Source organism: Trachemys scripta, chromosome 3 (assembly GCF_013100865.1).
Source record: "Trachemys scripta elegans isolate TJP31775 chromosome 3, CAS_Tse_1.0, whole genome shotgun sequence".
Lineage (NCBI taxonomy): Eukaryota > Metazoa > Chordata > Testudines > Emydidae > Trachemys > Trachemys scripta.
The window spans coordinates 129485726-129510732 of record NC_048300.1 but is presented as its reverse complement, the minus strand read 5'-3'; the positions used below and the strand labels follow the sequence as shown (position 1 = coordinate 129510732).

General features: G+C 40.8%; 1 protein-coding gene across 1 annotated transcript in view; it reads right to left on the bottom strand.

Annotated features, from left to right (window-relative positions):
• SIM1 (SIM bHLH transcription factor 1) overlaps positions 1 to 25007 on the bottom strand; it is a 59298-nt gene that overhangs the window by 16932 nt on the left and 17359 nt on the right. Inside the window, exon 9 of the mRNA XM_034765981.1 lies at positions 1107 to 1272. Coding sequence (XP_034621872.1) covers positions 1107 to 1272 — 166 coding nt within the window. The remainder of the gene's footprint in view (positions 1 to 1106; positions 1273 to 25007) is intronic.

Genomic DNA, 25007 nt, shown 5'->3' with positions numbered 1-25007 from the left:
TAAGTATCCCCATTATTAAAAGTGCTTGATACCCAGCAGCTCTCACTGCAGTAAGTTAAAACGGCTGGGTCCTCAGCACTTCTGAAAAACAGGCCACTTATTTAAGCACCACGGTATGAACTCAGTCTCCTCAGTTTAAGAACCCAGTTTTGCAAATATGGGTCTTGCAGGGAGATCATATCAAGAGGTAACACTATGAGCCAAGTATTCAACTGGACTTTTTGCAGGCATCCACAACTATCTGACTATCACTGCTTACGCATGCAACTATCTCCACTTGGGGCACGTGAGTAAGGCCCACAGGACTGGGCTCAATGTTTGGTAGCCACAACAGTTTGTATGCTCAACAAACCATACTTTCCTGATCAAATATGGAGTTCTGTGCAGACAAAGAGTTGTATGAACAGATTTTTGTAAGCATGTCTTTGGAGAGCCATTGGAAATTTGACCCCATACAATAGTCAGGGGATTTTTTTAAAATATAAACCTGAATATGAAAAAAAGGGAATTAAAGTCTATTGAAACCTAACACCATCTGCCTGTGTTTCCTTTTCCCATTCACAACTTTGTGCCTGGAGGAACCTTCTTCCTCCAGTTCACCAAGCCATATCATCCTAATCCCTCTTAGAAACTCACTTCTTTTAGCAAACATTTCACCACTAGTCTCCACTCATGTGCTTCCTACTGCCTTTCCTTCTCCTGATAATTGTAGGGCTAGAAAAAACAGTTTAAGAAAAAATAGGATCATTCCATAACTGGATCATTCAAATGGGCACAACTCAAAGTCCCCAGATACCAAACAACAAAAATGCTATAACAAGAGCTTTTTCAACTCTCTACTTGTCCCTCCCCCATGAAATCCCCACCATATATTATTGATGATGATTTATTGATGCTGCACCATGCTGTACATGGTATTTTACAATTAACAACACATCCCTTCCCTCAAGATCTTATAGTCTAAGGACCCAATTCTGCCACCCTTTACTCATGTTGAGGGGTACTTTCTTCAGCCCATTCTAATTTCCTGCTTGAAAGTCAGCCAAAATCAAGTTATGCAATAAAGAAAGCTTTGTAATATAAACATGTTGTTCAAAGACAGCTACCTGTGGATACGGCGATGTCCTGGATTTTGACTTTGTGCTTGCGAGCCGTGATTTGCTGCCCTTTCTATTGTCCGTTATGGTTGGAGTTGAATTTGCGTATGAGAATGATGGCTTGGTTGCTGTCACTTGATCCAAGGAGAGTTGTAGTCCTTTATATTCAGTATCCCTATTAAAGGCAGAAGTAGAAGACACAAACTCACTCTATATCTTAATCAGACACGTTTTCCTCTTTGGTGGGGGATGGATACAATTAGTATCTGGAGGAGGGATATCCAGGACAACTGCATAGCTTTCAGTATCAGAGGGGTAGCCGTGTTAGTCTGGATCTGTAAAAAGCAACAAAGAATCCTGTGGCACCTTATAGACTAACAAATGTATTGGAGCATAAGCTTTCGTGGGTGAATACCCACTTCGTCAGACGCATGCATGTATTCACCCACGAAAACTTATGCTCCAATACATATGTTAGTCTATAAGGTGCTAAAGGACTCTTTGTTGCTTTGTATAGCTTTTGTTGTCCTCTACAATATGTATAATTAGAAAAGCCTAAAAATGCAACTAATGTCTCATTCTATTATACAGAGAAATAGTGGACTCAGAGGTAGAGCTGGTCAGAGAAACTTTGACAGAACCATATTCCATTAGAATATATGGTTCCTTTGAAACCAAAATGCTTCATAAAATTGGTTGGTTGGTTCCAGAATTTCATTTTGGAAGGAAAATAGGATAAAAGTTCTGCCAGTGTTGAAACAGACTGTAATGACATTTTTGAAACAAAATATTTCAGTCAATCCAAAGTGAATTTTTTTTCTGGAATTTTCCCTCACAGAGCATTTCCAAAATTTCAGGTTTCACTCTGATTCAGAGCCAAAAAAATCTTTACAAAACGGAACTCCCATCTTTTGCACAGCATTACTCGAAAGATGTACAGACAAGTAGCAAATGCTGTGCTATGCAGTTATCATTTGTATCAGAGAATAAAAATGACAGAGGGGGCCAAATTCTTCAAAGTTGAATGATCACACATACACAAAGCTGTTCCTTTGCTCAAAGTGAATGTTAAATACACTTGTTTAATGTTTCATGCTAACTTCATTCAGAACATTATGTTACTGGAGGGAGGGGGAAATCCTGCATATTTCACTGTCTAGCTAGAAGCTGGCAGTAGCTACAGAGGCACACATTTAAAAAATGATTTTCCTATGACTATTTCATTACTCTAAAAAATGTCTACACAAAAGTGTTCCTGTTTTTTTTATTTTGAAAATATGGTTACCTTATACACCGCATACTCCCCATCTTGGCACTCCACTTTCTTCAATAATACAAATCAATGATGATGGGGACTTTTGAAAATATTACAAGGCAGTGAATTTGTAACTATGCAGTTAAAGGGATGTGGATTTTTTTAAACTGACACATATACAACTACCAGCGACAGAACAGTAAATCAAGGGATTTGTTAATATTATTTTGGCAATCTCTGAATTCAGATTGCTGTGATTTGTGAGACATATCATTCATTATTCCCAAGTATTTAGGCAATTGATGAATATTTGTGAATATGTTTGCAAATCTTGAAACTTTCATAAATTATCCATCCAAAAATGTACTATTCATTTAAAGATTTTCAGTAATCCAATCAGGGAGAATTAAAAAAAAAATTACTGTGAAACTTAAATGACCAATCACTGAGTAGCCAAAAATACCAGTTCACAAAATCAGGTTATTCTTTCAAACTTTTTAGTGAATAGTTTATACAAATACATTCTAAGAAAATCAGCAATAGTTCATAATGGTTTGCTAACCAAAACGGGATAAATTCTTAGGATAGAATTATGCCCTTAATCTATGTGACTCTGTGAGGGGAATAGGAAGTGAGCAGCCCCCATCTCTCTGCATGATCACCAGAGCCGGCTCTAGGTTTTTTGCTGCCCCAAGCAAAAAAAATTTTGGCTGCCCCCCGTCCCAGCCCTGGGCTCCTCGCCGCACCCCTGCTGCCCAAGCCGTGGGCTCTCCCCCCATACATACACACCCTGCCGCCTCAGCTCTGGGCTCCCTCATTCCCCCCCACCATTGCCCACCACACACACCTCCTGCCGCCCCAGCCCTGGGCTCTCTCCCCCCCCCGCCCCCACCTGCACCCTCCTTCCGCCACAGCCCTGGGTCACTGGTAACTCACTCCCACGGCAGGTCATTCAGCAGGAATTTTAGATGTGCACAGAACACAGACAGGATTGGTTCCCATATGGTTACAGAACTGCAGTAAAGTGGAACAATTTTCAGCTTGTGTGATTGGAGGATATCTGGATGCATATTATAAGACTGTCCTACATAAATGAGGAGAAGTTGAGGTGCCTTTATTATTCTTTTGTTCCACTCTTTCTTTCTATGGGGAATTTGCCAATGCAATATCACTGTCTTCCTTTTAAACAAACAAACAAACAAACAAACAAAAAAGGCAATGGCTGTTGAAAATAGCAATTCCAGTCCTAACCACTGGGAAGCATTTCTTGTTCAATTTCATCCTATTTTTTCTACAGCAAGTTACAGTGGATCAGTATATTTGATTTGGGAGAAATGAAGTAACAGCTACCCAAACTGAGCTTGAGCACTCCTGAATTTTGAGGTGTTCAAATCTGGAAGGCAGATGCCGGGGGGGAGGGCTGTGGCTCCACGGGGGAGCCCGGCAACATGTATGCAGCAGTGTGTCTGGCGCTGCGGGGAGCCAGACACGCTGGTCTGAGTGGCACGGTAAGGGGGCTGGGGGTTGGATGGGGCGGAGATTCGTGGGGGCAGTCAGGGGCAGGGAGAAGGGGGGGTTAGATGGGTCAGGGGTTGGGGGGGGCAGTCAGGGGACAGACAGTGGTTGAATAGGCATGGGAGTCCCGGGGGTTTGTCAGGGGACAGGTAGAGGGTGGGGTCCTAGGGCGGAAGTTGGGGGGGGGGTCTCAGGCAGTTGGGGACAAGGAGAAGGGAGGCTTAGATAGGGGGTGGGGTCCCAAGGGGCAGTTAGGGACAGGGGTCCCAGGAGGGGGCAATCAGGGGACAAGGAGCAGCAGCGCTTAGATAGGGGGTTGGGTCCTGGGGGTCAGTTAGGGGCAGATCAGGGGACAGGGAGCAGGGGGTGTTGGATGGGTTGGGGTTTCTGTGGGGGGCAATCGGAGGGAGTAGATGGTGGCAGGGTGGGGCTACCCTCTCTCCCTGTGGAGTGTCCTATTTTTTGAATGTTAAAATATGGTATCCCTACCTTCACAGTGCAGATCTCCATTCACAGCAGGTTGCAGCATGAGGTCTCAGCTACTTCACTCCCTCCCCCTCTTTCCTGTTGGTAGTGGCCAAGGGAATGCTGGGAAATGTAGTTCTTTCCCTGCTCCAGGGCTGGCTCTATAGGCAGGGAGCTAACCAAGGAACTACAGCTCCCAGGGCCCCCTGTTGGATTCCTGCCGCCCCTGCAAATGGGCTGCCCCAAGCACGTGCTTGCTTTGCTGGTGCCTAGAGCCGCCCCTGATGATCGCATAGAACCTACTCTGATCATGGCTTGTGGAGAAGAAAGAAAGTAAGAAGCTGCATTTTGCATCCTGCCTCCCACAACCCAGCAGCGAAGTGGGAGGAGCCATGGCTCTGCCTCTCCTTTGTGCCAGTCAACAGAGCAAGAGGAGGACAGGGGAGGAATTGTGACTCACAATTCTTTTCTGGGGCAGTGCAGTTGCACGTTGCCTCATACTCAGGACTGAATCTAAAGGTTCAGTCTAGCCCTTAATGAAAACTATTAATAACAAATCATTCAACAATCTCTACCTACCATATCCTGAACCATAATCATACGTACATTGATGTAAGCCATGCCGGTTAAAAATATACATAAACTGTGCCCCAGCCTCTGCATTTCTCTGCTTAGTACAATGAAACTCTTTCAAATAAATACCATGGCTGCAGGGACAAACCTGATAAATGACTGAAAACGTCCATATATTCAAATGATTAAATATGATGAATCTCTGAATAACTACACAAATAAACCTGCTGAACAGACAAACTAATTTATGGTCAATACATCTGCTCCAGACTAAAACTTGTTTGTACCAGGTAATCAACAAACCTGTTAGTAGAACAGATTTCCTATTGAAGGCCTCGTCTCTCCGACAAGAAACATACCGTACAGTATAAATGAGCCACTGTAATTAGAGCAGTAGCTGGGTACAGTATCTCCCGTTTACAACAGACAGATGTTTCCACAGTGTATAATTAATGTTTTGTAATGCTTAGGTACTTCTTTAAGGAATTCATTTCTCCAAACATTGGCTTTAATAGAGATGGGACTGTGCCATATTTGGATCTGTGTTTCAAATCCTTACAATAATGTGAGTGTTTGGATCCAGGATTTTGGTTTGGCTTATTAGACAAGGAAAGCCCAGCAACAAAATTTGGAGCCCTGTTTTTATCCTCATTAATTTTGGGAGTGATTGGATTCAGGGATGTGGTGCAGGCCTATCTCTACGCACAAGGCATCTGTTTCTGCACAGTTGAGTACTACCAATTTGCTCTTCGATTGCATGAAAGGTCAAATGCAATATTAAAATGAAGGATGCTAACATTCTGTAGTTAGTCTTTACGTTTAATTATTAAAACATCACAATGTATTATAACTGATCTTCAAAAAATGTTAATAACTTCCAACTCTGACCCAACACCTTTCCTGTGGCAACAAGACTGCAGAGAAAATTATTAGGACAAAACTAAGGAGACAACATGTTCACAACTTTGCTGGTAAGCACCAGGGTTGTTTTGTTAGTGTCTCTGCTCCCTCTCCCGCAGTATCTATATGATTTAAATGGATAATCCAACCTTGTTGGCTACCCACTCCTCCTACTACAACTTAGCCCTCTCAGCTCTAATTCCACCCTGGAACAGAAGCCTTCACAGGAATGCAAAGTACCACTTAATTATAACAAAGAAGAAGATAAAAGGAGACAGGAAGAAATGGCTCCCCACCACTACTTGCATCACAGTCCACTACTCCAATACTATCCTTTGTCAGCTGCATCTGTTTAAGGACCAACATATAAATCTTCCAAACTATAATGCAGCACAACACTGCCAGGCCCTTGGGATCTGGGGAACTGTAACACCAGCACCTTCAAACGACCTTGAACCACACTATCCCACCCCTTCCCTAATCTCCACTATCACTGGGTTGAGAAGATGTCCACAAGAACACCGTACGCTACAATAAATCCTAAAGCTAACTGCTTATTCAGTAACCTCAGTAAACAGAGGAGAAGAAGAAAATAAGACCCTAAAGCTCCTGCAGCTGAATGCAAAGTCAGTGGTCACCATCTATCATCTCATTTTCGATGGAGCACATGCCTGCAACTAACGGAAGTAGTCAATGCCTTCTTTAGAGAAGCACAACTACCAAACTCCTTGGAAAATGCAATCATTATCCAGGTCCTCAAGAAGGCAATACCCTGAAGATCTCTCCAGCTATTGTCCTGTCTCCATCCTCCCATTCCTGGGCAAAATAAGTGAGAATGTTGTAGTCACCAAACTCTAACATGTGACGTCAGCCAACATCCTGGATACCTCACAATCAAGGGTCAGACCAGGGCACAGCACAGAGATGGCTCTAGTGGCACCAAAGACAATCTCCTCCTGGCCCTGAACACAAGTTAGACCTCCATGGTCAGGCTGTTGGACTTCTTTGAAGTCTTTGACAGAATGGACCACAAGGTGCTATTAATCCCCTGTGATGGGGTTCACCGACCCCAAACTAAGGTTAAAGGTGGTTGAAACTGTTCTGGGTCAAGAAGGCCCTGTCACTGAGCAGTTGCCAGGCATGCTCCCTGTGGGGGACCTGCTTGAAAGGGAGCTCTAGCAGGCAGGCAGGGGGAGAGTGAAGGAGAGACTGGCTGCAAGAAAGCAGACAGGTGGTTGCTGCTGAAGCAGAGTAATCTAAGGGGCAGGACGGAAACTGTGAGTAAGATTAGGCTAGGTTTTGACCCACTCCTTTTTCTCCTTCTCCCTGACCAGAGGGAACAACTGGACTCTGAGAGTGAGACAGGAAGCCTCCTTTACCCCCAGCTGAGGCTCTGAATTACTGAGCCTGTGCAAGGAAAAAGGCTGGAGCTGGGGATTGCACACCACTGGGAAGGAAGAGACCATGGTATGGTAGATAGGCAGTGTGCTACAACCTGCAGTGACATAAGAGAAGGGAGATTCATGCAGAAAAATTATTGCCTATGAAATAAAAGAGTTCAATGGATCCCAAAACCCAGCCTTTTGCTGGACTCTTTCATGACTGGGCCTCCTTTTGCCTCATTTGAATGTGCTTCACCATGGTGATGAAAGCATCTCTGAGGACTATCAGTGCTCTGTCAAAAACAGAATATAGCCTAATAATTTATGCAGAAGACATATAAAAGTACTGGGACAAACTCTTGCTCACAAAAGTTAAGAAGGTTCTAACTCATCAGCTCTTACAGATACACATCTGTATCAATACATGATAATCCTATGCCATATATGATGGGAGTCTAACTTAACAGCAGTAACACCACACTGACGATATGAGTATATTGTCATATCAATACTTGGCAATCTGTGGCAGTGGCTTACCTCTCTATTGTGGTACTGTGGCTGCTGGCTTAGTTTCCTTCATTGGGTAATTTATCCATCCTGCTCAACCCAGACTCCACCCATTCTGGAATACAACAGCAAATCTTCTCACCTTTGCCACAGAGAATTGGTCACCCTGGTGACCACCTTCTGCCAGAAGTTCTGGCATTAAGCCCCTGAAGGTGGTCACCCAGGTGACCAGGCCCAAATCCTTTCTAGTAAGGGCCCTCTACACCTCTTTACTCTTTCCAGGGCCCTTACTAGAAAGGCCCAGAACTTTTCTCCTTCTACAGCCTCTTCTTGTTCTTCAGGAAAGGGAGATGTTTATATTATCTAGCACTTCGTCCCAGCACTCCTTGCTGTAACAGCTTCTAATTCCCATTAGCTCTGGGAACTACAACTCCCAGAATTTCCCTAACCTAAGCTGAAGCAAGAAAAGAGCCTGTAGTTTATCTTAAAGGGCTAGTATGCCCGTTTACACAATCATATTCTAATAGCAATGCCTTGAATTAGCATTAATCCACTACTAATACAATGTAAAGGTCATTGACGCAGTACAATGTGACTTTGGTATTATCTGAACATAAATGTGAGTGTAAGGGGATATTTATACAATAGGGTTACGCATTGTAAACATGATTACCTAATGTTACTGAGGAGTCATAGCAAGCATCTGTCCCCACAGTAGAAAGCGTTTTGTCATTTTAATTGTTCAAGCTATTGAGCCATGGGTTGGATCCACTAATTACATATAGTCATCGTTCCCTGTGCTTATACACAGGTATTGTATTGTTATTTTAAAAATAACATATTTCTGCAATTGGCATTTATGTTGGTTAGTGGCGCTAAAGAACTATTTCTGACAATCTGACATAAAATGGAATAGAAATTGGAATGTTAAACTGAAATAATAAAGAAAACCCCTACTGCTGGAAGTTCACTGTAATCCATACTCAATCTGTTTCACTGAGTTCCTGCCATTTAGTTTAATTACACCAGGAGCGAGAAAAGAAGTCTGTAACTTTTCTTTGTGTCTGAGCACAGTGCTATAATAAATCATTTTTCTACTTTTGAAAAAATGTCCACTTGTATCATTGCTGCTTTCTACCCCCTCTCAGCGTTGACAAAGCCTCATTCAGCTGATGAATAAAAGGAAAACAGATTCTTGCTACTCTGAAACTTGCTCTTTGTTGTCTTCATTACTTTCTGAAGCAGCAGGTGGCACAACAGACCGGACAATTTTCTCATCTGTTATGTCCTATGCTCCTGTACAAAGTAATCTCAGCAATGCTGAAAAAAGCCACAGTCTGCTTACAAGATATGTAAGGAGGGGAATTCATGTAACCTTCCTTAATGCTGTTAGTAGTGGTGGGTGAACCACTGGTGATAAAATACAAAACATTTCTCCACCCTCTACTCCCTTCATCTTAAATGTAGAGCAAACTCTTTTTGAAGTTTAAAAACATTTTGTAATATTTCCTACCCACCTTCCCTTTAGTTTTCAGTTTAATACACTTCTGTACTTCCAAGTTCAAGCCAGGACCAGAAACAGACGTGCCAATATACAATGAGAAAGGCTGCTCTCTGGCATTTCTTGCCTAACCAGAAGCAGGAAGTCCTGCATCCATTTACGCAAATGGCAAAAATCAGTGAGATCAAGAGCAGACTTTAGTTTTGGATACTCAAGGGGTTCATTTAATTTCAGTAAGTACACCTCTACCCCGATATAACGCAACCCGATATAACACAAATTCTGATATAACGCGGTAAAGCAGTGCTCTGGGGGGGCGGGGCTGTGCACTCTGGCAGATCAAAGCAAGTTCCACCTATAAGATTTTTTGGCTCCAGAGGACAGCGTTATATTGAGGTAGAGGTGTATCCAAACTTTACAACGCTTACCTGAACTGAAAAGAACCTCTGAACCTTTTGCAGTTCCCCCATCACCTGTTACCAGACTTCATTGGTGTTCTGTTGTGTGACCTTGGGCTAATCACTTCACCTCTCAGTGCCTCAGTTTTCCCATCTGTAAATTGGGATAATGATACTTACCCTCCTTTGCAAAACACTTTTAGATGAAAAGCATCACACAGGCCTGATCCAAATCCCATTGAAGTCAATGAAAAGGCTCCCTCTGACTCAGTGGGCTTTGGATTAGGCCCTTCAAGAGATTACTTACTATTATGGTTAATAATAAAACTAGTTTGAGCAGCTATAGTTCTGAGTTCCAGGCATTTCTTTCCTCATAAGCGGCATTAAGAAGTCTGCATGGGTAGCATATAGCTTGTGGAGTCACAGACATATCTTTTCCCATCATAAGAGTCCCACACTGCAAATCACAGCAAACCTTCAAACACTGAACAATCTCCAAACTAAGGGCTTGTCTACACAGTGTGGTAGTGTGCATTAGAAGGGTGTGAATTCTAGTGCACACCAATGTATCATACACTAGCTGGCCCATGCGGACCTTGCTATTGCACACTAAAAACCCCTTACTGTGCGTTCATGTAGTACTGTTTGAAACAGGTCAGCAGGGTCTACATGGGACAGTTAGTGTGCATTAGAATCCCCCCACACACACACTCATGCATACAAGCGCACCACATTAACAGTCACTCCTGCTGTCAAATTGGTCTGACAGTTAAATAAAAGAGAGTTCTGGCCTCTAGATCCTCATAGTACAGCTGCTTTTCCAACAATTAGGAGATGCAGCTTGTCATTCCCAGCTACATGTATACACAGAAGCAGTAGGATTGTTGGCCAAACAGCAACACTTTGTATGCTTGAATTCACGAGGTTTTGCCCAAATTAAAGCGTGTGTCAAAGATCTATAATGGTTTTATAAATAAAATTCTTATGATAGTTTAGGATAATTATATTTTAGGATAGTTTAGGATAATTATATACAAAGATCATTTACATCTGTACTGGAAAAAATGTAGAATGCATAAAATAAATGTAACAAAATATGACGACACTAATTTCATTCTGTGATGTGAGTCTATAAAAAGTATATCTTTCAAATGTAAGGTGTCTCAGAACACAGTGGGCCAAAATCACATCTGGTATATATCCAATGACTGTGTAAGTAAATGGAGCAATATGTATTTGTGTATAGCTCTCAAGGCTTTTGGATGTTAGAACCTGCTTGATAATGATAAAGTTGGCTAAGGGAAAGGCTGTCTGCTATGCTTTTTGAAAAGTGCCATGAGAACTCTAATGTCTACTTGGACAGTCACCAAATACATAAAGAAAGGAGCTTAGTTCCACATTTCATTTGACAGCAACTCTAACAGTGAAGAACCTCATGGCCCACCCCTACCAAGTCAGCACTGGATATGTTGTTGGACTGCTTGACCTTTTATATCATTGTTTTCCATTACTTTAATTAGTAATTTTTTTTAAAGCACGTTCTAGAATGAACTACAACCCTGCTAGATGAGGGGTAAAATGGAATTTTTCTCTCTTTAAAAAATGCTTCCTTTGGAAATCGATCTTTGGTTATATTCTCACTTCAGTGTGTCAAGATTTATGCATGCACAGTAATTCCTATTAGTATTAATGGCACACTGGCATACAGATATAAATTCTCAGCATGAGAATATTCCCATTACTACAGGCATTTTACTGTTGCCCAGGCTACACTTCTCACCTCAATCTTTATCAATGACATTTTTATATGCTGAAATTATTTTGTTTTAGTACCACTGACACTTTTAAGACACTGGACTGGGACCCTTGAAATCTGGGTTCAAGCCCCAGCTCTCCCGTAGACTCCCTGTATGACCTTTGCCAAGTCTCAAAGTGTGAGGATTTTTCAAAAGCACTCAGCATGAGCATTGGCCTGCTAAACCCAGGGTTGTGAGTTCAATCCTTGAGGGGGCCATTTAGGGATCTGGGGCAAAAATCTGTCAGGGATGGTACTTGGTCCTGCTGTGAAGGCAGGGGACTGGACTCGTCTCGATGACCTTTCAAGGTCCCTTCCAGTTCTATAAAAGGGAAAAAAACCCTCTTCCCCCATTGAAGTCAATGAGAGTTTTACCAATTAGTTCAATGGGAGAAAAGTTAAGCGCATTGGGAGCTCTGGAAAATCCCACCTGTAATCTTTCTGTCTCAGCTCTCCATCTCTGAAAATGGGGATAATATTTCTTTTCTCCCATCCTCTGTCTCACTAGTCTATTTAAAATATAAGCTCTGCAAGGCAAAGACTGTCTCTTACTATCAGTATGCATGACATATAGCAAAACAGGGCCCTGATCTCATTTGTGGCTTCTATTTGCTGCTGTAGCACAAATAATAAATCTTATGGGGCAGGGACTATCTTTGTGTTCTGTCTTTGTACAGTCTCTAGCACAACGGGGTCCTGGTCCAGAACCCAGAGCTCCTTGGTGCTATAGTAATGCACATTATTTTATTATTATTATTAAGTGTATTTACAGAAAGCAGTACCAAAGCCACTATTGATGCCAAGTGTTTCTTATTATTTGAGAATCTCCATATATTTAACCTAAATGTTTTTGACTCTATCCTATATCATTTATCCTTGATTAAACTTCTTCTAGATAGTTAATCATTAATGATTTCTTTACAGTTGCTGTGCAAACAGTTCATTCACACCTATGACATATCAAATTTCAGAGACATGTTCTTTAATTGGATTCATTTATTTCTAATCTGCTTAAGTTCTCACTACTGTAATGCTTGACTAAATATACATTAAACTCTCCTATTTAAACTGCTAAAATAAATTTGAGATGTATTCTATGAATAAAAGTACTTGATTGAACACATGTATTACCACTGTTATTATGTACCTGTCTGGGCAGAAATTATTAGAAATAACTCAATAGATAAGCACTTGTGATGCTTATGCAAAAAAAGGCTTCAGAGTCGTTGCTTTAGACTTTTTGGTGAAGATTTCCAGAAATAGGAGGCTATATTTATGCTCTTAAGTCTACAGCTAGGAACTTAAATAAATTGATCTGATTTTCAAAAGTGCTGAGAAACCAGAAGCTCCCATTGGCTTCAATAGGAGATGTTGCATGCTCAGTGCTTTCTATTTTAAAACCAACCCAGTTATTTAGAGGTGAGATACTCGCCCCCCACTCTGGCCCCTTTATCCCTGGGCAGAAACAGTGTTAAAAGTGCTAAAAGCCTCAGTTCTGGCTGCAGGAGGATTGGTGAGGGTGAGGCTGGGGATGGGAGGGACATGACAGGGGCAGGGCCACACCACTGCAGAAGATCCTCACAGCACTGTAGTCCATGTTGCAGCCTGGGGAGGCTGCTGTAACTTTAACAGGCCCCCAGAGCTATCTAAGTTACTCCAGGGGCTTCTTCAGCACCAGAAGCAGCCAAAGATTGGGAGGGCACCAGACTGGCGTAAAGCCATGCAAGCCCCCCACCACTGGGCTCTGAGTTTTGTGTTGCATTTCTTAGAGTCACAGCACAGACTCTGATCCTCAGCATCTGAATAAGGACTGAAGACTCTAACTTCAGGCTCCTATTTTGTAAACTCTTGGCCTTTGGCCCCTATCCAAGAGAGAAATGCTATAGTTTATAGTTTCTGCATTTACCTCAGAGCACTCTCCAGAAAATAAGAACCACCACATGGCATTGAAGTCTCTGATAATAAATGCTGGGCCTGGTATAAGCAGATGCAGCTCCCACAGAAGTCTACTAACCAAATTCAGATGTGGCAAAAACAGTGTTGTAGGTTAAACAGCATATGCAGATTGGTCAGGTGTACTTGGTAAAATCATGTAACTTGCACTGATTTTGATTGGACCTTCAATGGGTGTGCAAAATGAGTGTAACGCACATGCTGAGGGAACAGAAGAGAGATGTGGCAAGACATGTAATAGAGGCTATGAAATAAAGCTGGATCTCTTGTTTTATTTACATCCTCCTACTAATTGCTGTTCCTGCTATACACCTTTTCTGTCTCCTCAGACTTAAAACTGGTTGGGAATTTTCTAACTAAGTATTTTTTTCATCTGAAAAGTTTCTCTGGGCCAGAATGCAATGTCTGAGAGAGATACCCTGTTCCCAGAATAGTCAACAGCTCAGTGGCTAGGGCACTCATGTAGGATGTGAAAGACCCAGGTCAAGTCTCCACTCTCTCTGATTCAGTCTCTCGCATTCAAGGTTTGGTTTTGTTCTGCATTGGAACAGAAATAAATGTTGAAACCCCAACAATTTTTGTTAAATGGAATTCTTATTTTCAAACCAGCCATACTGGGACTGTAAGTTACATTCTTTTTGCACACCCACTGAATGTCAAAATTGGTGCAAGATACTTGGCTTTATTACCCACTCCCTTTTATGACTCACTGTGTAATTTACACCACTGAGCATATCACCCCTGAAGCGAGCCCTTTATGCCTATAGCCAAACACAGAAAAACAATTTTTTTTGTCAACAATGGTTATTTTACAATTCACCTAATAAAATTAGTATTAAAAATAATAACAAGAATTTATATAGCTTCACCAACATACACAGCACTTAAAACTTATGTTGAGACACTGAAAGTAAGTCTACTGGAAGCTGGACAGGTGAAAAGGTACAGATACTGGGTAATAAAACATTTACAAGATAATAGGTATGGGGACTATCTAGTGCACTTTTCCAAGCAAATAAATACAATTTAAAAAAATCATGATAATGTCAAGCTACATTCTGTCCTTTTCAATTCAGTTCGAGTTTTCTCGTTAGCACACTAAGGGCCCAAGCTTACAAGGGAGTCGAGAGTGCTAAGCACCTGGCAGGATCAAGTCCTTATCGAACAGCACTTCGTACTTTGCTACTTTTTCTTTAACTCCGCTAACCTGATTTAATATCAACACAATAACCCAAATTAACCTGATTTAATATCAACAGAATAACCCAAGTTGGATGAACAGTCTTTGAAGAGTCTGATTGACACATGCAGTACAAATTGTAGCTCTAGGATTCAGTAGTGTACTTGTCAGGCTGCACGGTGGAATGTTCTATTACTGCAACTCTATGATCTAGCCCTCTGCAAGCATTATTTCAAACTTTCTTAGTAGCTAGTATTATTTCAAATGCAGAGACTCAGTCCTGAAGCCTTACCCAGCCCCTGATCCTGCATGTTTTACTCAGGCAAAAGGTCCCACTGACTTTAATGGCACTTTTCCCTGAATAAGGAGAGCTGGATCAACTTATTAGTCCTTACTCAGGCAAAACATCTGAGAACTACCCAAGGAAGGACTGAATGAGGATTATATTATTTTGTTCTATATACACAACAGAAATTGGAAATAGAGTGTACAATGTTGCTTTTGGCTGGATTTTGGATAAACAGGGCTCTAGATGGAGGAGAGAACCAGCCTGAGAGTTTTAAAATTGCAACACTGCAGGCCCCCAACCCAGAGCACAGTAAAGAGAGGACAGAAAGTCCCCTACCAGAGGCTAGTTGGGAAAGGGCTGCAACTCTGGGCACAGCACAGATACAAAAATGATGGGTGGGTTTAAAGAACTCTGGGTTAACTCAAAGTTTCCACATAAGGTTAAGGGATATAGCTGAACATTGATTAATCAGACACTTCAATTACCAGAGCTGTACTGACATGTCAGCAATATAATGGCAGTTAATTTCAATATTGCTAGTATATGGTTGCCCCAAAGATTTACACACTGTGGGCTGAAGATAAAAACTATGGCTGTTCTTTATTAGGTTTCAACAAAGCAATAACAACATGCTTAAATTCACCCCTATTCAGCAAAACTTCTAAAAATGTGCTTAGCTTTAAGCATGTGCTTAAGTCTCATTGATTGCAAAATTGACATCATTGGAATTTAAGCACATGCTTAAATTAAAGTTAAGCTTAAATATGTTAAGAGCTGATTATATGCTCAAGTGCTTCGCTAAATTGAGGCCTGACCACTATATACTGTTATTTTATCCATGTTGCTTAATTGTACTAAATGGCTGATATTAAAGGATACCAACAACAATTAATTAGGCATTTAACCATTTTTAAAATCATGGGATTAACATCTGACTATAGTCACCATAAACATTTTCAGAAGGGCCAGATGCTGTATCCTTCTTCACCCAGCTTCCACAAGTAGTCCCCCTGAAGTGAATGAGGCTACTTCTGGAGTAGCTTATTCAGTGTGAGTACGGGTGTCAGAATCTGGTTCATGCTGAAAAGTGAAAACAGATCTCATCTGAAGCACGTACTTGCCATGGGTGAAAGGAGAAAAGAGATTAGTTACTTAGCACTTAATTTAGGGCATGTTTGTCAGGAAGCAGGGCCTGCAGCAGAGCCAATCTCCAGGCAATTTAATGAGTGCAGCTGGCCTGTAAGGGTACATCTGCACAGCAAAGAAAAACCCAACTCTGGCTCACGGGGTTTGAGCAGTGGGGCTGTTTCATTGCTGTGTAGACTTCTGGGCTTGGCTGGAGCCCGGGTTCTAACCCTGTGAAGTGGAAGGGTCCCAGAGCTCGAGCCCAGCCTGAGTCTGGAATTCTACACTGTAGTGAAACAGCCCTGTAGCCTGAGCCGGCTGGCATTGGCCAGCCACAGAGTTTTCTTTACTTTGTAGACATAGCCTAATAAGCTGCCTGATGGGCTACACTGCCTGATTGTTGGGAAGAGTTAGCAGACTGGCTCTTAAGCCCAGCAGCAGCAGCAGTTCAATGGCTGTTTACACAATGATTTACCCATGGCTATGTGAGCACTTGCCTTGCCTTTCTCCAGGTAACCCAATCCTGACCCTTGGTTTCAATACCTGACTTCTGACCCCACTGGGCTCCAATTCCTGACTACTGACTCCTGCTCCAACCACGAGGCACAACCGCCCATATCCCAATCACTGACAATGTTATATATATATATATTATATATATATATATATATATACACACACACACACATCGAGACAGTGTGTGCCATGAGGGAGACAGAAAAGCTGAGGCCTGAAATCAGAAGCAGAATAATAGTTTGTCTTTGAAAAAAATAAGCCACTAGTTTTGAATACCGAAAGTGACCCATGGAAATTACAATGAAACTATATGCAAAACAAAGAACTGGGAAACCTACTGAACCAAGACACACAGCAGAGTGAAGCATGAAGGAGACTAAGGAAACAGGAGAACTCAAACTAGTAAATTTGCTTAAGGTATACAGTGTTGCAGATATCCGTGCAGGAGCTATGGGCCAATTGCCTTCCTCCTGCCACTTCCACACAAAACCCAACAAACGTTGCGCAAGAGATCAAGAAGGGTTGGTCTGGAAGGAGTCTTCCAGCACTCAACTCAATCGCTTGGCATAAAGATGGTACACAGCCAATAATGCAAGCCATAGAATGTAGCAGCAGTTGGAGCCCAGCATGTGGTGGGGAAGAGCTATGTATATGGATAGTGGCAAATCCACTGGCTGCTCCTCCACCTGGCCTGCCGCCACCATCAAGCCCTTGCTGCACTGCCACAGAGAGGCGCTCCATTACACATAGCTCTGAGACGTTCAGAGTTTGTACATTATGTCCTTTCCCATTCCACCCAATCAGCAGGACCACTGACATGCTCTTTAGGGTTTTCTATTCCTACCTGCCTGCAGAGGCATGGGGGGAATTGTACCATTTGGCCCAGAAAGAGGAGTGATAAGGAGTGAGGATCTGAATGGAAGAGTAACAAGTAAGGAACCTTGTCTGACATGGCAGCACAATGCAAAGTAGTTGCAGCCTCCTCCAGACAACTTGGATGGAATGTTCAAGTTTTATCATCTGATGAAACACAAGCTAACAAACTGCACTCTGAGGACAAGGCTTATACTGTATATGGAAGTATGAAGGAGAAAGTCTAAAAGAACACCACTCTGGTCCTTATTATACAGCTGGTGAAAGTACTATCATGAAGCATGACTGGATCTTTTCTGAACCTGTTGGCAATCTGTGTTTCCGTGATGGTAGAATCGACAGTGAAGTGCATTAGGGGATATTATTATTAGCATCAAAAAAAGATTCCCTTGGGAAGGAAGCATGGGAGTGGATTTATTTTGCATATGACACTGGTCAAAAGCTGACCAAAAAATGAAAGAAAGAGAAAAAATCATAGAATATTAGGGTTGGAAGAGACCTCAGGAGGTCATGTAGTCCAATCCCCTGCTCAAAGGAGGACCAACCCCAACTAAATCATCCCAGCCAGGGCTTTGTCAAACTGGGCCTTAAAAATCTCTAAGGATGGAGATTCCACCACCTCCCTAGATAACCCATTCCAGTGTTTCACCACCTTCCTAATGAAAATCCTCTGAATTAAATGGGAGTTTTGTAACAGTAAGAGTTTCAGCACTTAGCCCATAATTTTTAGTGTCTTGGCCATTAATGTAACCTGGTTTAAAGCCCGAAAAGGAATTTGTAGTGAATTAAAGAAAACAGTAGCTAAGAAAACCTGCATGCACAAAGAACTGAAGTAGCATGAAGCTAATGGTGGACAAACAAAATACTGAAGAGAGTAGCTCAACAGTACTCTTATTAAATTTAATATTTTTATTTTTTTGTCTGCAGTATGTACCTGCAAACTGCTGTGGTTGAGTAAAGACCAGTATCCAGTTACGTGATTTCTTTACACTTCTAATCAAATCATCAGTTGAATGACAATGGGGTCTTTTTATATCTATCAAATAATACGAGTAAATAAAATGGGCAGGGAATGTGAGAATAGCAAAACTTCCAATAGCTTTATTGGAGAACAGGTTTGCGCCATTCCTACTAAGGAATAGCTAGGTAAAGCAACAATTTTTATGCTCAGCTTACTGTTTTAAATATTTGGGGGGCAAATACAGTGGCCACAGTTAAATCTATATAACTGTGAGCCTGGTCTGCAAACACTTAGGGCTAGTCTACACTACCCACCCAGATCGGCGGGTAGAAATCGATCTCTCGGGGATCAATTTATCGCGTCTTATGTAGACGGATAAATTGATCCCCGAATCAACGCGCATACTCCCACCTCGTCAGGAGGAGTAAGCGCCATCAACGGGGGAGCCGCAGCAGTCGATTTGCCGCCATCCTCACAGCAGGGTAAGTCGAATAGGATACGTCGAATTCAGCTACGCTATTTGCGTAGCTGAATTTGCATATCTTAAATCGATCCCCCCCCAGTGTAGACCTAGCCTTACTCACATCAGTAGTTCCATAACTCAGTGGTATTACTCATAAATAAAGTAGCTCATATGTGTAAATGAAGGAGGTAAGCCTGTTATCTGCAAGTAATTAACATTACTATTGTATTCCTAAGGCCCTCCATTTTCAGCTTTTACTTATTTTTTTAACGGAAAATACTGAAGATATACATACATGTAGGTGCATGTGCATGTGTACATACAGTTAATACACAATTCATGAAATAAACTACAGCATTAAATTGCTTTTACTTTCAATCTCTTCATTATCTGTTGTTTTTTTCCTGTCCTCCCATTCCCCAGTGTTAACCCTTATATTTACCTAAACCGCGAAATTAATTTTTGCACAAATTTTCATCCTTTTTTATTTTTGTAATAAACACTGAAATTCCCAGAAAATTTTAAACAATATTTTAAAAGTCTTGGTATATTCCCTATGCCATATACTCTTTCATATGGACACTTGCTTGATATAGGGAGTACACCATGTTATAGGGAATATATATACACAGTATGGTGGGGAGATGGACATTGCACCAGCTCCTAATACTCTAGTAGAGATGGGAACAGTGAAGCAGGATGGTGAGGAACCACTGGGGCTGTAGCAATGTAAATCCAACTGATGGGAAATTCCATATAAGAAGAGGCTAAAGTAAAGGCAATGGGAAGCTGTCTGCCCCCAGGGTCACTAACACTTAAAGCCCACTTATTCTGTTTTTTTATGGATTTCATGAATTTCATCCATCATACAAAGTGATAACATATTTGATTATGTAGTTAATTTTTAAAAATCTGATAAGACAGAAGACTATAAAATGTACTAAGCACTAAAGTTAAAAGGCATGTTTTATAGATGCAATTAACAGTTAATTTACCCTAAACTTTATTTAATCTATCATGAACTATTTTTTTTGTTTATATGTTATTTTTGCAATTATCTTTTATACAAATTGCATACTTCAATTTGTGCCTCTAATCATCCTGTTACATAATACAAGATAATTTGAAGATGGCAACTGGGACTTTTATGTACTGTATTATCATAACAGAGATTATGTGCAATTAAGCATCTAATCCAATTTATCTGTATATGTTAGTGTTACAGCTGCTATTTTAAATTATAAAGAAAAAATTAAACATATACAGCAAAAGCTCTCCAACATTCTCTAGGGATAAATTATTATAATATTTGCTGCTCAAAAAGCTAAAAGATCTTCACTTTAAATTACCCATTTGTTTTAAAAGGGATTGTTTCAATTTAAATATAAAACTAAAACTTCAGCAGTTGCAGTCTATATTAATTGAAACATACTTGAATTGTCTTTAAGCTAAACATGCACAGCTGATAATAATATGAAAACTATGTACATAGAACAAATAAGAAACAAATATTTCTACATCAGATCTTACTTATGTCAATTGAAATACAAAAGAACAGTAAATCTGTATATTTTAAAATAAACCTCAAGGGCCCTATTTTTATTTTTGATACAGTCATTAAAAATAAATCTTGTTTAAATAGTCCTGATAATAGTATCCTTTGCAAATAGTTCTGTATTTACACTTATTAAAAGCAGTTGTTCTTAATCCTAGAATGCACTTTTTCAAAGCTAGAGATTTATGGACCATAGCAATTTTGGATTTTTTTTTAAATGGAGCAAACAGTTTTTTATCATCTCCATCAGCGGTTCTCAAACTGTAGGTCGGGATCCCAAAGTGGGTCGCGACCCCTTTTGAATGGGGTCGCCAGGGCTGGCTTAGACTTGCTGGGGCCCAGGGCTGAAGCCCGAGCCCCACTACCCAGGGCTGAAGCCAAAGCCCGAGGGCTTCAGCTCTGGGCGGCAGGGCTCAAGTGGCAGGCCCCCTGCCTGGGGCTGAAGCCCTTGGAGTTTCAGCTTTGCTGCCACCCCCCCCCCCCCACACCCCCCACCCACCCCCCCCAACGGGGGGGGGCCTGCGGTTTTTCCCCCCCCCCCCCCCCCCCAACCCGGGGCAGTGGTGGCTTGGGCAGACTCAGGCTTCCGTCCCCAGTCCTGGGGTCGTGAAGTAATTTTTGTTGTCAAAAGGGGTCACGGTGCAATTAAGTTTGAGAACCCCTGATCCCTACCTCTATCTTTCTTTTTCTCTCATTTGTACACGACCTTAGGTATTCAGCCACAGCAAGTACCAGTTAGTGATACAAATTGTCTATATTTGTTCTGCCTTTTATTACACTGCTTGATTTTGACACTGCTCTGGTTTTCACAAGGATAACACTTGTGCGGATCAATGACTCAGACTAAAAACATTAGGGCCAGACTGTAATACTTTTACTCATGTTCAATAGTAGTACCTTACGCACTCAACATTCCCATTGAAACCAGTTGGTCCATTCCAGGCATAAAGTATTATTCAAAGTGTAAGGGCAAAATAGTGTGAAATACCTTTCTGTAAAGCTGCGATCCCTCTTTGATTACTTTTTATCAAAATGTAGTGAGAAAGAGCAGCTAGAATATTTCCAAAGTAACCTCTACACTTGAAATTAACATATCACTCTGTAGTCCTAACTATGGTGTGTTATTATTTCAAGCCACAAAATCAATTGGTTTGCATTTCTCATTATATTTTTGAGTTAAATGTACACCAATTTATTTGCAAGGAACAAGTCAAGAAACGTTCCTATTTCGCCTCTAAGCAGATCTCTCCTAACTGATTTTATACCATTATTCAGTGTGTCTCTGCCAAGAACTGCATCTGTACAAGTGATTTTCCATATATCAAATGCTATATAACAAAAGCATGAAAAGAACCCACACCATACACACATACGTCACAGCTATTCTTATTTTAGTGGACTAATCCAGTGCCATCCTTAAGGAACTTTAGTAGCTACAGAATTTATATTAGAATAAATAATATTAATAATTGAATACTTTAAGAGCAACAGAAGAACCTTTATTCTGATTTCCTGAAAACAAGATCTATAATACGGATCAGATCCAAAGTCCATTGAAGTCAATGGGAGTCTGGTGTCCCAAGTTTCTCTTTCCCCCCTATATTTTCAGTCCGTGTTCCACATTTTGAGTGATTAAACGCTAACGTTACTCCAGGCAGGAGTAACTATGAATAGCTAATAAAGACAACTAACTGAATTCTACATAAGATAAGTTCAGCAAATCCCCCTGACTCTTCTAAATGTGAACTTTCTTCTACAATAGCTTTCATCCACTTCTGTCTGATAGTCACAGTGTTATCTGCTGTTTCTGAGGTTGGCTATATCTCATTTCTAAAAAGCCAGCCACTTATCTACCTGCAAAGTACTATGAAAAAGAATATTGTCTGTTCTTATCACTTAGCTTCCAAACTGCAGGCTATCAGTAGACTAAAAAGGAGAATAAATGATGCGCGTGTCTTGGGAATCTGTTGTGGTTATTATTATTGTGGTAACTTTACTGCAGAAAAATATTACATGATTTCTTGTTCGACAGAGCACTAATGAAGAGATGGTCAGACTTGATTGAACCTCAGGGACCTAGACATACCAAAACAAGGTTTTAATGTAGTCATAGTGTCTTTGCATTGCGAATTTCAGCCTTCTACAGCACATGGCAGTTGTAGTAGCCAGTAATAGACATCACAGCATTTACCATCTGTCTTTGACATAAGCTGGTTTTTCTTTCTATTTCTGCACTTGAGACAATTAATTAAAGAGCAAAAGGAGATTCTTAAATAGCTCAATACATCGTAAAGTTACTACATAATCCACTGTTTTAGGGGAAACATCTGAGGGATTTTTAATAAATAATTTTCCAATAAATGGCAGGCTGGCTGAAAATATATCAAAATAGAAATGTACTTAAAATACATATTTTATATTGAGTAAAAAGGAAGACACCACCTCATAAAAAAATACCGAAACATTAATTGAAACTAAAGAAATGGGATCACCGTCTATTTTCATAACACACACACACTGTACTCAGGGGGCCCGATCTACTTCCTTGAAGACAACTGGAGTTTTTCCATTGACTTCAAAAGGAGCAAGATCGGCGCCCTAGTGTTCTCCAACATCTGACAGTTTGGGAATATTTTAAGCCTCTGCTTCAAGGCCTGCTTGAACCACTGTTGGGTGTTCTCCCTGTGCCGCTGTATTTAAAGGTGTGTGTTTGAACAGAACTCACTTATCACTCTATCACCTCAGAAAGAAGGAACATACAGAACACATCTATGCTCAGATTCACTGCTACCATGGAGAATCAATACAAATCCACTTAATTGGCTAAAACAATGTAAATCAGCCCTTTGCAACCAGGTGTAGGATGTCCACAGCAAACAAACTGCAACCTGTTCACTGTAAAAAACAGAACCTGAACCACTCAATGGTATATTACCCACCACCTTAGGCACATTATTAGTGATCAAAGCATTTGCATACAGCTAAAGATACTGGAATTGCATATGGATTTAACAGTAGGTCCAATCTTGCTGTTCTTACGCAGGCAGTATGCCCATTAAATCATTGGGAATTTTGCCTGAGAAAGGACTGCAAGATTGGTCCCAATGTGATTTACACCATTTTTACAGCCTCTTTTTTCCTCTCTTGCCCAGTAAAGCAAGTAACTATTCTGGTGATTAAATGCTTTCCTTCACAATCGCTGTCCTGTTTCCGTTACACACTGGAATAGTTGTTACGCAGAGCGAACAAGTGACAATCAATAGGAAAAGGCTATCCAGTTATTCCCAAGCAAACAAAACAGACTTTTTCAAAATGACCAAAAGCAGAAATTAATTATCCAGTGGGAGGTTTCATTTCTATGCAGGTCATTTAAGGTAGGTCTGTGCTCTGGATAAAATATGACTGCTAACCACTGACCCCCACAGGAAAACAAGCCTAGTACTTGTGAAGCCTCTGACATACAAAGCACCTTAGTATGTTATTTTCTTTTTCTTTGAAAAATGGTTACAATACACAGACAGATTTCTTGGTTGCTCAACATTCATGTTTTACGAGTGTTTTAATCTGTGAAATACATTTGGGCCTCACACCTGGAGTTTAGGTGAGAAGTCTAACATTTGTGAAGTATAGGCATTAATGGGACTTACGCTTTGGGAGTGTAGAGATGTAAATGTATGGAAAGGCTGTAATGTGTGTGATGTGTCAATTCCCTCCTTCTTCAGTCTTGCCGCTGCTGTTTACTCCTACTTTGCTTTTTTCTTGTTGTTGTTTTTTTAAGGCGATTAGGATTTTCCTAACTATCAGCTGTGAGCCTAGGAGTCCATCTACAGAGGAAAACCAGGGTTTTCTCCATACACAGGAAAGCTCACCCAAACCGAATGTATGTTATTCCTCCATGAGCACGGAAGTCTCCATATTGAATCAAGCAGAGAATACATACTTTTATTGTCGAGTACAATTGCTAATGATCATAGATTTAACTCTGTAATACTGGCACTCTGATTTATAAAGGAGCCTCCCTCATCCAATTAAGTGGACACTCCTTAGAAGAGTACCATTTGAAAGACCATAGTCACTGTTACCAAATAAACAACTTCATTTTTATGTCTGCCTTAAAACATTAACTGCCAAAACAATAAATTGCCTATGTGTACATTAAACCCAAAAAAGTAAGATAATTCTGCTTTAAGACTATAAATGTCTGCAGAACGTTCATCCATTCTGGGGGGAGGAAACTTTAGCTTATCAATTTTCAATAGTTACATTTGAGTGGAGAATGAAAAAAATTAGCGTTGGACTATAAGTATGTACATGTGCAGGTATACTACACTTACAGTAATCATGTTTTCTTCACTGCCAAAACAAACTCAACAGGTCACATGATCCGAATGACATATCACTTCTGCCCGCAGCAATCACTATTTCTATAAAAATAATATTACTATTATCATAATAAATAAGTCCAGCCAACCTGCCGGAGGTAATTATAACTCACCCATTGGACCTAGGTATTGCAGTTTATGCAGCAGGTATCATACAGGTCTGATACTCCTGCAATATCCAAGTATAATGGGATGAATTAAGAAGTACAGCGAAGATTTTCAGCATTAACTCTGAACCTTTTTGCCTTGGGGGAGGTGGGATAGGTTAAACTGAGAACCTTCTGGTCACTTAAACTTTCTTTGTGGTTCAATATAAGGCTCA